Here is a 17,009-nt window from a genome sequence, read left to right on the forward strand (position 1 = left end):
ATTTTACCAGAGCACGGCCCCTCATTTCTTTTTTTACTGTTCTGAGCAGAGTAACAGAAGCAACCATAAGACCATTTCATCCATTTGCATTTGTAGATGCTAAACTGTGACAAAATGAGAGAAACCTGTTTACAGTCTGTCAGACTGAAAATACAACGTGTACTGACATGTGTCTGAGATGTGTCAACTGTACCATGGCTGTGAGAAAAAGAAATAAACAGTGCGTCTTACCGTTGTGAAAGCCAGGAGCTCCTCATCATTTAGCTTGTGAACAGGATTATTCTTCTGAAAGTCTATGCTGCAAAGCAAAAAAACACAATAGTTCAAATCTGCATATAAAATAAGCCTAAGTTTCTTATAGTTCACATCCTTTATTCCTTCAGCTTTCAGGCATTTGAGAACGGTGAGAGAGAAATGTGGATTTCAATGCATGAATATTACTATACGACCAGTGAGTGCCTTTCTAGTTGTGAGGTACTTGGTGGATAATCATATCTTGCCATAACCTCAACAAAAATATGTTACCATATTAACATTGCTGCTGATTTTAGTGTGGGTATCTCATGAATCTAGCCTGGGAAAACCCAGACAACTTCCGGCAAATTTAGATTTGCTCTGCAAGTTAGTCTGGCAAAGAGCTCATTCAAGCCCATTTCTAATCCGTCGAAATCGCGCGCACCAATCAGAAACGTTGGGGCGGGCTTTACACGATGACGACAGCGCAGCGACGGTGAAGCAGATTTTGTACATTTACAAAGATGGATGCCGCCGTGGAACTAGGGGTGTGACGGCTCTAGTTGAACACCGTCATTAGAACTCTATAACTGCCAAAACCATGTTATTAAAAAAAAATTTCACAAACATTTATCATAGAGAATGTTTAAATACTAATATCAGCTTACGAGGGAAACGGAGGCGGAGTTAGTGGTGCTTCGGAGGCTGCTACTGCTGGAGATGATTCGGGAGAGGTCTGTGCACCCCCCCTCCCAAGAAGAGAAATCTTGGAGATCTCCTTAATAAACGGAGGTCTGAAATCTCTGCCCCTTTACCGATCAGAGCGCGTGCTGACACGGAGTAAAGCCTTGTTTATACTCGACGCGTCTGCACGAGCGCAAAGGTGTGCGCGGCAAAAATGTCGCGTTCGGTGCGCAAGAGTGGCAAGACCCCATTTCGCTTGGCTGTGTGCACGGCTTTTTTTGTAAAACCAGGCTATCATGAATCCACAATCAAAAGACTAAAAATTGTAAAGCAAATTTTTTTTTTTTTTTTATCTGTTTCTTTCAGTAATTTGTTATTTAAAAAAAAAGTTTTACAATAAGAATTTAATAAAAAAAAACAAGTACAATCTATGTAAGACCATCTCATTTATATTAGACTCCAGTAATATTAGTAGTCTAATAAAAGCATTTGTTTAATCAGGAATGAAAAATAAATAACCTTAAAATTGTCAAATAAATTGATATTTAAATTATCATAAATTGAATTTGATATGAAGTTATAGATTAGTACAGTAAAATTGTAAAATGACTGTACATAAATGGTACTCCAGTATGTGCTGTGCTAAATTTTAGTTTAAAAAATTATCTTGAATATACACATCCATTGCTTTTTTTGTGCTTATATTACAGTAAGGAGATAAAACGTAAAGATAAATTATGGGGAACATGCTTAAAGGGATAGTCACTTTACTCACCCTCAAGCCTCTAGGTGTATAGACTTTCTTCTTTCAGACCAATACAATCAGAGTTAATAAAAATGTCCTGGCTCTTCCAAGCTTTATAATGGCAGTGAATGGGCGATGAGACTTTGAAGCCCAAAAAAAGTGCATCCATCCATCATAAAGGTACTCCACAAGGCTCTGGTGGGTTAATAAAGGCCTTCTGAAGCAAAGTGATGCATTCGTGTAAGAAAAATATACATATTTAATGGATATTTCCTTATTTAATGGAACTGACGAATGACGTATTGATGAACGCGGAAGCGCAGAGGATAGAGCAAAACAAAACACCGGTCACGAATTAGAAGTCTAAAATGAGGATTTAAAAAAAAGGATGTCTGAGGATTTCAATATAAGAAGAGGAGCTTGAGTTTGTTGCCCAGTCCTATTTGTTTGAACCGCAGGAGGCGTCAAAGCTTCCGCTACTCCTACATCCTACGTCATACATCGCGTCAGGGGTTACTCTTTTGGCGTAAGTCGACTTGCGCAGGCCGTCTACCGGAAGCTAGTAATTTTAGTTTAGAAAGTTTTAAATATGGATATTTTTCTTACAAAAACCAACCCATCGCCTTTATTAAGCCCCTGGAGTCATATGGATTACTTTTATGATGAATGGATGTACTTTTTTTTACTTCAAAATCAGGACTGCCATTCACTACCATTATAAAGCTTGGAAGAGCAATGGTATTTCTTAATATGTCATCTATATGTTCGACATATCTATACGTTTATATGTTCGTCTAAAAGAAGAAAGTCATATACACCTAGGACAGCTTGAGAGTGAGTAAATCATGGGATAATTTTCATTTTTGGGTGAACTATACCTTTAATTATCATGAAAGTAAAGTTACAATACAAAAATAGGTCTTAAACACAGGCTTAATTTTCTTTGTGAAATATCTCCTTTTTTCCCTTGGATTTGGGGGGGGGGGGGGGGGGAGACCCATGCATTTTGTGAACCATGTATGCATTTTCACTCTGTGTATTTCATTAGAGGAATTAAAACAAAGATGTCACAAAAGTCAAAAGTATCAAATATGAGGTTGCACATCTCAAACATAACTCAGCAGTTCAATTATTTAACCCCATTATTATAACGTAGCACAATATTCTAGGTAACTTCAGCTACTTTCCTCAAGCTGCAACCGTCTGACTCTCTCATTTGCATCACAGTTCTTTACGTTAACAGAGGATAATAAATGTACAGCAGGCTGTTCGCATTCCAACAGAACACCGTTAAACCGTACGTGCGGTTATGCTTGACTGCACCACTGACGGCCCATATTTCACCTTCAACTATCATGCAGCCCAATTAAGGTCCCTGGCCTGCATAATTACGCCCTGCTAATTATTCCACGCCTGCAATTTGTCTCCTAGCAGCCAGTCGGGCAAGATGACGACCTTTCTACAACGAACAGGATGCACAGGCTGGTACAACGCTAATTAGAGAGCAGTGTAGGAGAACCCCGCACCACCTCCCAGGGCTAAGATGGGGGTGGATGACCACTCTCAATGCACACTTGGCCACAAAAAAAAAAAAAAAAAAAACATACAATATTCTGCAAAACAGAGGCCTGATAAATCATGCCTAAATAACAATGATTTACACATCCCGAACATCCCAATGATTAAATGCCGACTGGAACTAAAATACTACAGCTTATAAAACTTATCTCAAGGATAAGGAGACAGAAGACACATATTCCTTGGATTTTTGTCTGTATGAATATAAGCACATTTCAGCCAGAGGACCTGTTTAAGCAATCTCGTAAAGCGTTTTGGCTTGGGCTTTGACAGCCTGACTTTCAGAAGTATGTTCAATATCACATGCACAAGGTAGACTCTTAAAACGGTCTATAATAAAGTGTCAGAAACCAAGAAACATACACATCCGTCTAGCAAAAGTGGTATGTGTGATTAATTTAACTGTTGACAGTGGCAGTATGTGTATTTCCTCTGCAAGACTTAAAACTTCCATAAAAGTGAAACTTTTACCTTCACAGGTACCTTCACTGTGTATTCAATCAAATAAATACATTTTTATAAAACTGAAGGAATGGTGATTCAAAACAATGTTTTCAGATAAAAGTTAACATAGTAAAATAGTAACACATTTTATTTATTTATTTTAAAGGAGACCTATTATGCCCTTTCTTTAAAGTTTTGATTTTGTTTTTGGAGTCTACTAGAACAGGTTCTCATGCTTGAATGTTCAAAAAACACATTATTCTTCACACATTTTATATTGTTGCAGCACCTCTCTTCCCAGTCTGTCAGTAATGCTCTTTTTAGTTTCTGTCTCTATGAAGCCCCTCCATGTGAAAAGCGCAATGTCCTCTGATTGGTCAGCTGGACCAGTGTGTTATGATTGGTCAACCGCATTGAACGAGTTTTAGAAATGCCACGCCCCTCACCATAACAGCGAGTTTCAACATACTATTAACACAACTCAAGCAGGCCTTGCCCCTTTTTTGCATATCAATTAAGCAGAAATTATTTAAATTATGAATATTGTGACGTGTACGTTCCCGGAAGAATACAAGACTAATTGAGGCGTTTTTAATGGAGTTCAGAAACAGTGCTTACTGATATAGACAATAACTCCCTTTTGAGTAGACTTTATGCTTCACAGCCCTTTTTCATGCTCAAACAGGAACATTACACACTAAAAGTTGAAAATATAAAAAGCCATAATTTAATACAAAAAATACAATTATTTAAAATAAATAAATTAAATTATAAATAAATGTATTATACATTTATAAAAAAACTAAAGAGTCTGAAAACTTTGATCATTGTGTTGAGGACAGTCTACCATCTCTTAAAAGGAGGAAGGTCTAAATATTGAGCGCGGATGAAGCACAAGAGTGAAAGATTGAACCAGATTGATACAAATTGCAGCCTGGTGAATTGGACCGCAAGGTACATCCAGAAATGAGGTCACTTTTGTGTATCCGTGTATAGTCATTAGTGCATTTTTTTTTTTTTTTTTAAGTGAAAGATACTCAAGCGATTATTGCGTTTCATGATCGATCACTGTTGTCACTTCAGAGTGCCCATCCTGTTACCAGTGTCACAATTCAACCAGGACCATCAAATCGACTGAGACACTCACCATGTGGCCAGTATAAGGGCCTGTTCCTCAGCACTGAGGTCTGGGAGTTCATGTTCAGACGGCTCCGCCAGGTTAATCTGGTTCAGGACTGTATCATCACCCAGCTGATGATCCTATGAACACATGATGAGAATCAGAGCAGATCCTAAAAAGACCTTAAAAATGATAGAGGTATGACAAAACACAGATCACACTTTAGATGAGCGAAAAAGGAGAGGCAACATGACATATTTTGTATTGTATTAAGAACAGCATTTATAAAGCCCATTCTACTGTCGAATTTTACATTGCAATCATTAAACAAACATTTAGCTCTTTATAATCCCTTTAGAAGAGTTATTTCCTGAAATATTACCTCAAATGAGCAAATGATGTTCATGCATCAAAAAAATCAATCATAGTCAGCATTGATACTTATCAGCTGGGGCGGGGCATATGCAAATGAACATGGTCCTCTGCTTTAGCCCATTTAAAATCTAATTTGTTGACATTTACATTCTATTCGCATGAAATGAAGACCGCTCACGCAAGTAAACTTTACCTGAAAAGCCATCAGAGACAAATGATAACAAAGACCTAGTGGAGTGCTATCAGCTCAGAGTTTGTAAGCAATACTGATCTTATCACATTTAATCCAAAAACTCAAGCAATCTTGGAAAAAATGATTTACTGGACTTTTAAAACGAGGCCAGCTAAGGGGAAACAGAGATAAGGTCCGGGAAATTTCCGTAAAATCTTTGTCTGTCCTCAATTTGTCATATTTGCAGCCAAAGCAGATAATACCAGACACCACACTGCCACTGCACAGATCAGCCAAACAGTAGATAAAACTCAACTGCCGTCCAAAAATGTGCAATAAAAGTAAAGCACCGCCTCAGGGTGAGAGGAGAGAGAGAGCGAGAGGAAGACGGGAAAGAATGGGACAGATGGAAATCTGCATAAAATATACTTTTCACGACCTTCACTGCAGCTCAATGTCATGTCTGCTGTCAGAAGTAAAATAAACATCGCCCCCTGATGGATGGGAAAAGTAATGCACAATTATTGCCCCCAAAAGGACTGTGTCAGGTATTTACATACCATGGGGCCAAAATGAGCACAAGACAAGAGCCAAAGGAGAGTGGAAATTGACTTTTGAAAGTTAATAGAAGTTATTCACCAAATTTTAGTGGAATATTAGTAGAAACGTCAACATAAAAAGTCAAATTTTTATAATATTCTGACCCTCACTCATGTACAGTGATCAAAGTAATTTAAATGACATGAATTGTCAAATAAAGAAAACTCAAATTACATAAACCCATAATGCATATGATGCTCTGGTGACAATGACCTGAGCCAATTATAAAATATATATTTTTTTAAATTAAATTAAAATTCAATCAAATTAAATAGTTTATGGCCTGTAGATTTGTCAATTAACCACCATTGTCATGACAATTCATAACAAAAGCTAATTTTAGACACTCCCATGTACCTTTGGTAAGAGTTCTTTAGGTGTTGGTGTGAGGGAGAGACTATCAGAATTAAAAACAGGCGAGTTGTCCTTCCGTTTGACATCTAAGATGAGTTGAGCAAGGAAGTTCTCCTGAAAACGAGTTCGCTTCCCTAGGGCACCTGAGGGAGACAAACATTTATTTAATCATTCATGCATTCCATCAATTCTTTCCTCATTCGCAGTGCTAGGTAATCCATATTTTTCGACCATTCATTCCATCTTCCAATTACTTCCGTATATATCCATCCTTCAATCACCTGCACAGAATCATCATTTTTCTTCTAGTTATATTGCCTACCTGTCATGTTAACATCAAGTCCTGACAGATCGCGGGCTGTGTGCAAGTGTTCTTTGGCCCTGCGATACTCGTAGTAGGTCAGGCAGGTATAACTGCACTCCAGGTGGAACTGAATGGCCAGGCTCCTGTGTGTGGTGTTGGTGAACAGCTCCTCACATGTACACACTACAGACACAGAGGAAGGACCAGGTCATGAGAGGCACCATCTACACTTTTACACATTCAATTTACTAAATTCAGGGTTCGTACACCTTTTCCAAGATCAAATTCAAGCACTTTCAAGGTCCATTTTAAAGCTATTTCCAGCACTTTACACCACCGTAAATTACATACCAATACATAGTCAAAATTATTATTTAGTGTTTTTATCACATTAAAAGAGATAATGCTATAAATATAAATATATAATGCTATCTTTAATTCATTCTTTGTAGACTCAGTACAGTGTCTGGTCAAGAATTTTGGTATAAGACCAAGAGTACTTGAATTGGCAAATACTGATTTCCCTGTTTTCACAATCAAAAATGTCTCGGAATATACAGTGATGAAAACACTCGATTGTTTAAAAGGGTCCAAGTCTAAGGATGTTTTTGATTTTGATGCAAAATTCTTAAAAAATTACAAATTAATACTATGTAAGCCTTTAACTTACCTGATAAATTTGTCAATAACACAATCCTATTTTCCCTCATCCTGGAAGGCTGCAGTAGTGACCCCTATCTTAAAATCCGGTGATAGAACAAACAAATCCAACTATAGGCCCATTAGTATACTCCCAATAGTTTCTAAAATTACAGAAAGGGTCGTTTGTGACCAGCTAGTCTCTCATCTAAATGAAGGTGAATTTACTTTGCACCCGATGCAGTTTGGCTTCCGAAAGCATCACTCGACAGAAACAGCAAATTGTTTTTTTGTGGAACAAATCAAAAGTCAACTTGATAAAGGCGGTGTCGTCGGAGCTGTGTTTTTAGATTTTAAGAAGGCATTTGATACCGTTAATCATAACGTTTTACTTTTGAAACTTTCTAAATTTAATTTATCTGCTAATACCATGACCTGGATGGAATCTTATTTGAATAACAGAAAACAATGCACAAGAGTGGGTGATAAGTGTTCCTCATTTGCTAACTGTATTTCAGGGGTCCCTCAAGGGTCCCTCAAGGGTCTATTTTAGGACCTCTTTTATTTAGTATATATATAAATGACCTCCCTCAAGCATGTCCGGATGTAAACATCCAAATGTATGCTGATGACATTGTGATTTTTACCCATGCAAGATCTAAAGAATACGTTGCAGCCAAACTGACAGCCTCGATGAATAAGGTATCGGATTGGCTGGCAAATTCATGTTTGACCCTTAATTTAAGTAAAACAGTTTGTATGTATTTTACAGCCAGGATCAATAATTCAGTTAATCCTGATATTTTAATTGACGATGAAGTCATTACATCCGTGACACATGTTAAATATTTGGGCATTATAATTGATGCAAATCTGACTTTCAAAAAACAAGTTAGTAAGGTAATCAAGACTGTTAAATTTAATCTGAACAACTTTAAGAGTATCAGACATCATTTGTCACTGTCTGCTGCAAAACTTTTTGTACACACAATGATTTTTCCCCATTTGTCTTACTGCATAACAACCTGGTCACAGGCAGGTGTGACTACGCTCAAGCCCATGTATTCACTTTACAAACAAATTTTAAAAGTATTAGACAAAAAACATAAGGATTATCATCATTGTAATATTTTGAAAAAATATAATCTTCTCAATTTTGAAATTTTTTTATTTTATTCAGACACATGTCTAATGTTTAAAGTTGTTCATGAACTTGCACCCCCTCCTCTTAGAGGATGCATAGTTTTTTCAGGCAGTGGCAGAGCCGGTAGAACTAGAACATCAACTAGGGGTGATTTGGTGCCGGATTTTAGAAAGTCAACCTTTGGTCAATCCGCCTACTCCGTTAAAGTAGTGGGGAAGTGGAATTCAATACCCACCAACATTAGAAACTCAGGAAGTTTTGCAGTATTTAAAGCTAGCCTCAAAATTTATCTAAAATCAGCACAAGAGTGTCGCCATTAATTGTTGCATTGCATTTTCTATATTCTGTATCTGGTGTATTTATCAAATTGTTTTTTTATCAATTTTAAATTGATGGATAAAATGTCATTTGTAAATTGATGTAGTGCATTTGTTGTTTAGTGGTTGCTTTGTGTCTTTTGTTATGTTTTGTCTACCTGCCTAGGGACAACAGATGCAAATTAGCTGTTAGCTAACTCTGGTGCAAATGTTTTAAATTGTGCGCTGTCCCTGTCAAATAAAAACAGAAATAAAATAAATAAACAGGCAAAATTGTGTTCCGTAATAGCAGAAGGATCAGATATTTAAGCAAATCACAAGTTTTATTTTTCAAAATGTATCACTAAGTAGATAATGCCTATGAATAATACTTTTCATTATATTAATGTCCAAATATTGCTTCCCAGATAATATGATTTTCAGGCTGTAAGCTGAAGAAATTTCAAGGGCTGAAAATATGAAGAGACAGGATTTGAACAGAAATATTTTACAGGCCTTGGTTTTGGGACACATTCTAGTGCAACAACAACCTGTAATTCAATTTTAACCCAGAAGACTCTGACAGTGGACAGGCACCTGCCTGATAAATAGCCTAATTAATATATTATATTAATATATATATATATATATAAGTGATGCACCGATGTGAAAATTGTGGCCGATACCGATAACCGATATTAATATTGCTGTTATGGCCGATACCGATATTTACCGATGTCGATATCTCTGTATAGAAAACACATAGCGAGGATTAGGGCTGCACGATATTGGTAAAAAAATGACATTGCGATATTTTATTTTTCTGCGATATAAAAACAATTTCACCAGATGACTTGAATAGCTCTATTTGGAAAGAATGAATCATTCTAGAATGACTGGGGTGGTTTTGTCATGGAGTAAATCCGCATAGAAACTAATATTAAAGGAGTCATAACCTAGTATTACCTTGGATACCCACGCTCTATTATAGTCTTTCAGGCCCTTCTAAAAAAGAAAAGTGGAAAAAAAGTAAACACAGAGCTCCTCTGACCCTTATTTCTGAATGCATTATTGTCTCGCGAGATCTGATGCGATATTTTGGCTGTCGTGGATGGTCATTTTAATAATGCAAATGAGGGGCGCGTTGATTGGTGGCAGGAAGGAGGGGGCTTGACACCGCAGGTAACTTCAGCATATCATTCCAAAATGACATGGCGCAAGTTGTTAATGAACCCGACCTGGCCGCGACCTACGGAATTCAACCATATCTGTTTGAGCCAGACTCTGAACCAGAGCTGGAAACGGAAGATATAGAGTCAATGGAAGGACGTCTACATGAACATGTCTCTGAATGATAAAGACAATCATTTTGACTGAGACATACATTAACATCAGTAACGAGCTAAAACGTTTGTTGCTATTTTCTCCCACATAAGTTTACCTTTTATTTAATGTAGATTACATTAACGGAGATGTAGTCTACTTTTTTTATCAGCTTACAGTGGTTATAGAGATCAACGTTTGCTATCATGTGTTGTTTTTGCCTTGTTTCACGTTGTGGTTTTTTAGACATTCAATATTTTTCATCTACAGACATGTAACGTGATGATTCCTGTGTAAAATGTTTAGCGCAGACACCTAACGTTGAGCCAGTTGATAGGGTTGTTGGAACAGTGTCATTAAAAATGAATTTCATCCACTGGTCCCTGGTAGTTTGGTCCGTTTTTGGTAGAGAAAACACATTTGAATGTTGATTCTGGCAGTCAACCACAGAGCAACTCACGTGTGCACTACATTTCTGCATCTTTCTTGACTGAATATGAGGGGGAGAGGGGCAGGGCGGGCTTCCTGCAGCATATGTCTGCGGTGTCCATATATGGTATATCCTGCCCCGTCTTGACGTCAAGTCGGGGGAGAAATTAAAATCTGGTATTTGAGTGCGCGTGCACGTGGGCTGGTTTACGAACCCTGGGGTAAACAAACGCTTCACTTTTGAATATCGGCTTCCCGGCCAATGTATAATCGTTAGGCAATCATAACATACATTGATTCTCGTGGAAAAGTGAAAATTACAGGTTATGACTCCTTTAATAGAATGTTAACTAATGTAGTTAACTAGACTTTAATAAATGGAACCTTATTATTGTAAAGTGTTTCTGATTTATGTCTCTTGAGTTCAGTGTTGGACAGATCAGTTGTTTTAACCATTCATTAAAGTGAATCGGTTCAAAGGAGTCATTAGTGCACGAATTGGACGTGTCATTAATGGACAACGGCACACGTTGTGTGATTATGCAGGCAGTTTAGGACATCGCACAAGATTTGTTTCACACAGGAAACATTTCATCACTAGATAGATTTTTTTTTTTGTTTATTGAAAGTGTGGTTTATGTCATCTGAATGTGTGGAAAGCTTTTCAGAGAAGATAAGACAACGTTATTTTAGCACAATTCACAACCAATGGTAGTTCAGGAAAAAAAAAACTTCGGTCTTCAGACTTTTTACCATCGCATCGTGTATTCTCAAAGATATTCAGTCAACTCAATTCATTAATATGCGCAAGGGAGGGAGGGAGAGAGAGAGAGAGAGCAAGACAGTTTGAAGACGGCGCGCGCGACCGGGGCTTTCACTCTCTGCTCGTTCTCTCAGTTAAACAAGCGCAGCAGTCACTCATCTACATCACTCACCGGTCAAATTTGCGGGACAAAAATACGCCTTAGTAAGGCTGACAGAAAACAGCGCGCAAGTTCCAGTCTTCTTGCGCTTGATGTTTAAACTTACAGGACTTGCGCTCATACATGCGCTCGTGCAAAAACAAACAGTTACAATTTCAAGCATTTTATCCAAAATTTAAGCACTTTTCAAACACATCATCAAAATTCAAGCATTTTCAAGGATTTCAAGCACCCGTACGAACCCTGTAAATTGCCACATATAAGGGAAGGGGGAAGGAAGGAAGGAAGGAAGGAAGGAAGGAAGGAAGGAAGGAAGGAAGGAAGGAAGGAAGGAAGGAAGGAAGGAAGGAAGGAAGGAAGGAAGGAAGGAAGGAAGGAAGGAAGGAAGGAAGGAAGGAAGGAAGGAAGGAAGGAAGGAAGGAAGGAAGGAAGGAAGGAAGGAAGGAAGGAAGGAAGGAAGGAAGGAAGGAAGGAAGGAAGGAAGGAAGGAAGGAAGGAAGGAGGGAGGGAGGGAGGGAGGGAGGGAAGGAAGGAGGGAGGGAGGGAAGGAAGGAGGGAGGGAGGGAGGGAGGGAGGGAGGGAAGGAAGGAAGTAGGGAGGGAGGGAGGGGTGGGAGGGAGGAAGGAGGGAGGGAGGGAGGGAGGGAGGGAAGGAAGGAAGGAAGGAAGGAAGGAGGAAGGAAGGAAGGAAGGAAGGAAGGAAGGAAGGAAGGAAGGAAGGAAGGAAGGAAGGAAGGAAGGAAGGAAGGAAGGAAGGAAGGAAGGAAGGAAGGAAGGAAGGAAGGAAGGAGGGAGGGAGGGAGGGAGGGAGGGAAGGAAGGAGGGAGGGAGGGAAGGAAGGAGGGAGGGAGGGAGGGAGGGAAGGAAGGAAGTAGGGAGGGAGGGAGGGGTGGGAGGGAGGAAGGAGGGAGGGAGGGAGGGAGGGAAGGAAGGAAGGAAGGAAGGAAGGAGGAAGGAAGGAAGGAAGGAAGGAAGGAAGGAAGGAAGGAAGGAAGGAAGGAAGGAAGGAAGGAAGGGAGGGAGGGAGGGAAGGAAGAATGAATCAAGAACGGATGAAGAAAAGAGGAAAGGAAGAAAAAAGGATGAAGAATGAAAACAAAGGAAGAAATGAAGCAGAAATGAAGAGGAATAAATAACAACAAAGGAAAAAAGGAGAAAGTAAGAAGAATAGAAGGGAGTAAAAATGATAAAGGAAACCTAACTAAATGAATGAATAAAGTGGTGATAATTGAGCCCACAGTCCACAGCTGTATATTCACTTTCAGCAATACTGCATGTATGAAAATGTGAACGCTAAACCCTTCATAAAGCTCAGCTTGAACACTTAGTGACCTTCAGCGTGATCTGTGTGAAGATCGGAGTGAAAAGCAGCACCTTTCCTCTCATATACTAACAGAGCTCCAAATCATTCACGGGCAAGTCACGCACATGTATCTGTGAACTGTGAAGGGTAAGAAATGAGCGCTTCTCTTTGTTCTGCTCACACAAGGAGATGAGACACAAACAGCGATTACCTCATGTTAACAAAAAAATAAGCAGCAAGAAAGGCAGTCCTAAAAATATCACAGTGAGCCTCGAGTATACTGACTAAAATAGCTGAAATCCTGATTTTGAATTAATCATACATGCAGCCTACTTTTCAATGTCACATCTTCAAATGTCGTCAAATTTTATGAAAGCCTGTTATTAAAGAATAAGCATCTCTGCCTGTGGGCTAAGAGGAAGAAAAATAAATAAATAAATAAATCAACGGTTTTTGAGGTTTTATTCTAGAAAGCGAAAGCAGTGACTAATTGGGTACAGATATGATAAGAGAGAAGATATTTTATTTCTAGATGGAGTTTCACTCGGAATTCTTTTTTAAATAATGTTAAATAAATTCAACTGATTACATCCATATATAATAAATTATAAATAAATAATACAAATAAAATTATGTAATTTTATTAAGGTTTCTTTACAGCAATTAATAAAAAATAAAATTAAATCAAATACAAATGTGCAATTATTTGCACATTGTTAAACAAGTACCTGTACAATTCATTAAATAATAAGTAATAATTTAACTATAATTATTAAAATAATGTGTTCGCTCTAAATACATAAGACTTTTTAAAAAATATTTAACCAATATGCAGACTCTATAACAAAGATGTCCATGGCTAAATAAAATCAACACATCATGCAACTCAATTTTTAGTTGATACTGAATATTAAAAAACACCACCAAATCAGTTCCCTACAGACACCCTCATGAAAGCGGTCACCTACAAACCTGCGTTTAAATCGTCAGTAGACCAGTGAAATCCCAGTGCAAGCTTGACATTTACTAACCACAATGATGAAAGACCTGCTCCAATATCCAGTCACCCATGTAATTCACTGAATGTAAACGCTGATTAAAAATTATTCACCTTTATTATTTACCAACTAATAAAATGCTTCATTGACTTCAAAGTCAGTGATAAATAAATAAACTGCTCAGACAAATTAGCTCGAAACATAAACCCTATTGAAATCTCAATAGGTGGTTAAGCCTGAGCTCTGAAGTGAAATACGACCTTATTGTTCTGAGAAATCGTTTCTCCTTTTCTGATCATTTTAACTTTTTGAAATACAAAAGTACTCAATATCCTGTGGGTGCTGTAGATAATGACTGCTAGGGTAAACACACTATCAGACAGTGTACTTTTATTCAGATTGAACTGTGAAGAACATCATTTTTTACTTTTTTTTTTACTTTACACTGAATAAAACACGCGGCGATGCAGTCTGTTTTCCCACAAGACAATACATTTGAACAATTTGAAGTTTGAATAAATTGGGGGGTGGGGATTCACACATCGTACTGGCTTTGAGAACCTACATTTAAAAAGGTCTTCAGACATCAGTGAAGATCCCACATTGCATCTACGTACAAGGCACTTTCTAGATGGAATATAAATACCATGTTTCAGTTCAAGCTTGTTTGGCCTTTCAGCTGCAACAGATCTTTCAGTAACAGATTCTGTTTGTGGGAGTATCAATTCCTGCCATTAGGAGCTCCATAATGCCATCTGGTCAGCAAGGATGGATTATCTTCATGCAAGGCCCTCAGTGAGTGATGTACTAATGAAATTAGATAGCAAATACGACATAAACTTGCAATTGCAAGATATAAAGTTGCATAAATGTTATACATGGCAATAGAGACAACAAACCACGACTAGCTGCAGGTAGTGATGCTGAGGAGTCATGAACACATATCAACTTGTTTGTTTCACATGTGGCAACAACAAAATCCCATGCATTCAAGCACAAACATTTCAATTTTACATCCCAGGTCATTTATATCTAGGTTTTCTTTGCTTGATGCCCCTGGTAGCAAGGGCTAGGCTCTAGTCCCATTGGCCCAGTCCATAAGCTGACCTTGCTGGCTAAAGTTAGAAAGCAATTGCAAACCAGATATTTCAGACATTACCTTCCACACAGCTCAGCCAGCTATAGATTAAGGACAAAGCAATATATAGTCTAGCTGTTTGAGCAATGAATTTAACAGTCCAGAGGGTTTGAGAGGCAGATGTGTTGATTGTTTAGATGTAGCCATTGCTGCAGCAAATTGATGCCCGGAGGCTGAAAGAATCTGTGCGTGTAGGTATGTATATGTATATATATACACACACACACGTGTGTGGATGCATGAAGGGCAAAACACTCATGTAAAAGAAAGGTTTTTCTGATCAACAAAGCAGTTACAGAGTAAATACAGAATACAAAGTTTCCCACACGTCAAAATGTACAGTTCTCTTACGAGAGTATCTCTCGTACTGCGTAATAGCTTACGCTAGGGGAAAAACTCTTTTCCACGAGATATTGAAGCCAAAAATTATCCTTAATTTTTTTTTAATGTAAAACGCTTTGCAGCAGCAAGCAGACATAGGCGAAACAGCTCGCGCGCCTATTGGTTGCTCTGCAGCAAATGCAGCAGCCTATCGAGAGAGACTCTGCGTGACGTAATGACCAATGGGGGCAATTCGCGCCCATATCGCCACGTCCCGCCAGAAGGGGCGTGGTCTCACCCTATAAATATGCTCGTTAGGTTGGTACAAGCTGATTTTTATCTCTTCAGCGACGCACACGCATCGCTGGATCCGGAGTGAGAAGCCGCGCCGTCGAAGCAAGCCTTTCAGCGGGACGAGCTCTGGAGTCGCTGGCCTCGCCGCCTTCAACTGCCGTACCTGCTGCGCTTTCCGGCGTTCTATATCCTTTTATACTCTGTGTGTATTTACTCTGTTGAGAGTGTTTGCTCGCTTACTTGACGCGACTCACACTTCTCTCACAAAAGAGCTGCGTCTTTTTAAAGATGCCTTCCTGTGGCTCGTGCCGCGCCCCGCTCAGCGATGGAGACCGGCACGTCATCTGTGTTTCCTGCCTGGGTGAGGATCACGCGGCTCTCGCGCTCGCTGACGGCGGATGCCCTCATTGCGAGCTTTTGCCTATGGTGACTCTGAGGACTCGCCTGGCATCATTCTCCGAGCCTTCACCGCAGCCCGCCGTGGTGCCGCGCCGCAAGAAGCGCCGCGCCCAGCGCGCTCCCGAGCTTTCTCCAGCCCGCCAAAGCTCGCCGGTTCGCCCGCCGGCTTCGCTCGAGTCGCTCACTGACGGACAACGGCCGCCGCCTGCCGCCGCGTCCATCCACGAGTTTGACGAACCCACCGAGGCGTGTTCTCTTCTGGCATCCGATAGCGAGGATTGGGCGAACTCCGTGGACCTCCCCTCCGCTAGCGTTTCCCGCCAGACCACTGGTAAGAGAGCCGGCATTGAGACTGAGCTGATGCGTCTGCTTTCTCAGGCCGTGGAAAGCATCGGCCTCGATTGGGAGGCGCCCGCGCAACAGGCGAGCTCTGTGGACCTCCGCCTTCTGTCCGCGAGTCGTCAAGGAAACGGGCCAGCATCAAGACCGCGAGCCCTAAAACCGCGGCTAGCTTTCTTTACGTTATAAGAAATCTACCCCGCCCCCCATGGGCGTGCGTCACCGGCAAATGAGAAAAGAGTGTGTTTTAGTCCCCGCCGAGGCCGGACTAATCTCCATTTCTTAAACATTTCTCAGCTCCTAGTTTGAGCGGCTGAAAATGTCATTATTGCAGCAATGAGCCTGTTGTATAACACGCACACCTGCATACAAACGCCGACACACACAAAACTGTGATGACGCTCTCTTATCTGCTTGCGCTAGTGTAGTTCTCCCTGTGGCCCAGTGGCGGAACCCGAAGCTTTCACGCGAGAGACCCGTGTTCGATCCCGGCTCTCGCAGCAGATAAAAATTTAGTCTCGCCGCGGCCAGACTTCCACCAAAAACTTTTCGCTCGTTCAGTTCCAGAAAATGCGACTGTTCCAGTGTATTTTGCAGTAAACAAGCTGGTACCACGGCCCGCTTGCCTGCACATAAAGGCCGTTTCCACGGTGACCCAGAAAAATCATGTAATCATTGTATTTCTGGTTTTCCGGCCACAGCCGATGGTGTTATAAGTGTAATAAAATGCTCACAGCCCAGTGTTCATTTCTACACACAAACACAGCCCGCCACGGTACAGGGCTCGCACAAATGAAATCGACGCATGTCAATTGTGCATTAAATGTAGTAAATGTGCCCACAACCCAGTGCCC

General features: G+C 39.9%; 1 protein-coding gene across 1 annotated transcript in view; it reads right to left on the reverse strand.

Annotated features, from left to right (window-relative positions):
- The window catches only part of LOC130070657 (tetratricopeptide repeat protein 27-like), a gene marked incomplete at its 3' end in the record, with an annotated part of 99,554 nt that overhangs the window by 50,467 nt on the left and 32,078 nt on the right, over window positions 1-17,009 (reverse strand). The window contains exons 6-9 of the mRNA XM_056235133.1: window positions 6,629-6,793; window positions 6,310-6,449; window positions 4,833-4,945; window positions 232-298 (exon numbers count right to left, since the gene is read on the reverse strand). Coding sequence (XP_056091108.1) covers window positions 232-298; window positions 4,833-4,945; window positions 6,310-6,449; window positions 6,629-6,793 — 485 coding nt within the window. The remainder of the gene's footprint in view (window positions 1-231; window positions 299-4,832; window positions 4,946-6,309; window positions 6,450-6,628; window positions 6,794-17,009) is intronic.

This window comes from Rhinichthys klamathensis, unplaced genomic scaffold (genome assembly GCF_029890125.1).
Source record: "Rhinichthys klamathensis goyatoka isolate OS25496 unplaced genomic scaffold, OSU_Roscu_1.1 h1tg000412l_1, whole genome shotgun sequence".
In the NCBI taxonomy this organism is placed as follows: domain Eukaryota; kingdom Metazoa; phylum Chordata; class Actinopteri; order Cypriniformes; family Leuciscidae; genus Rhinichthys; species Rhinichthys klamathensis.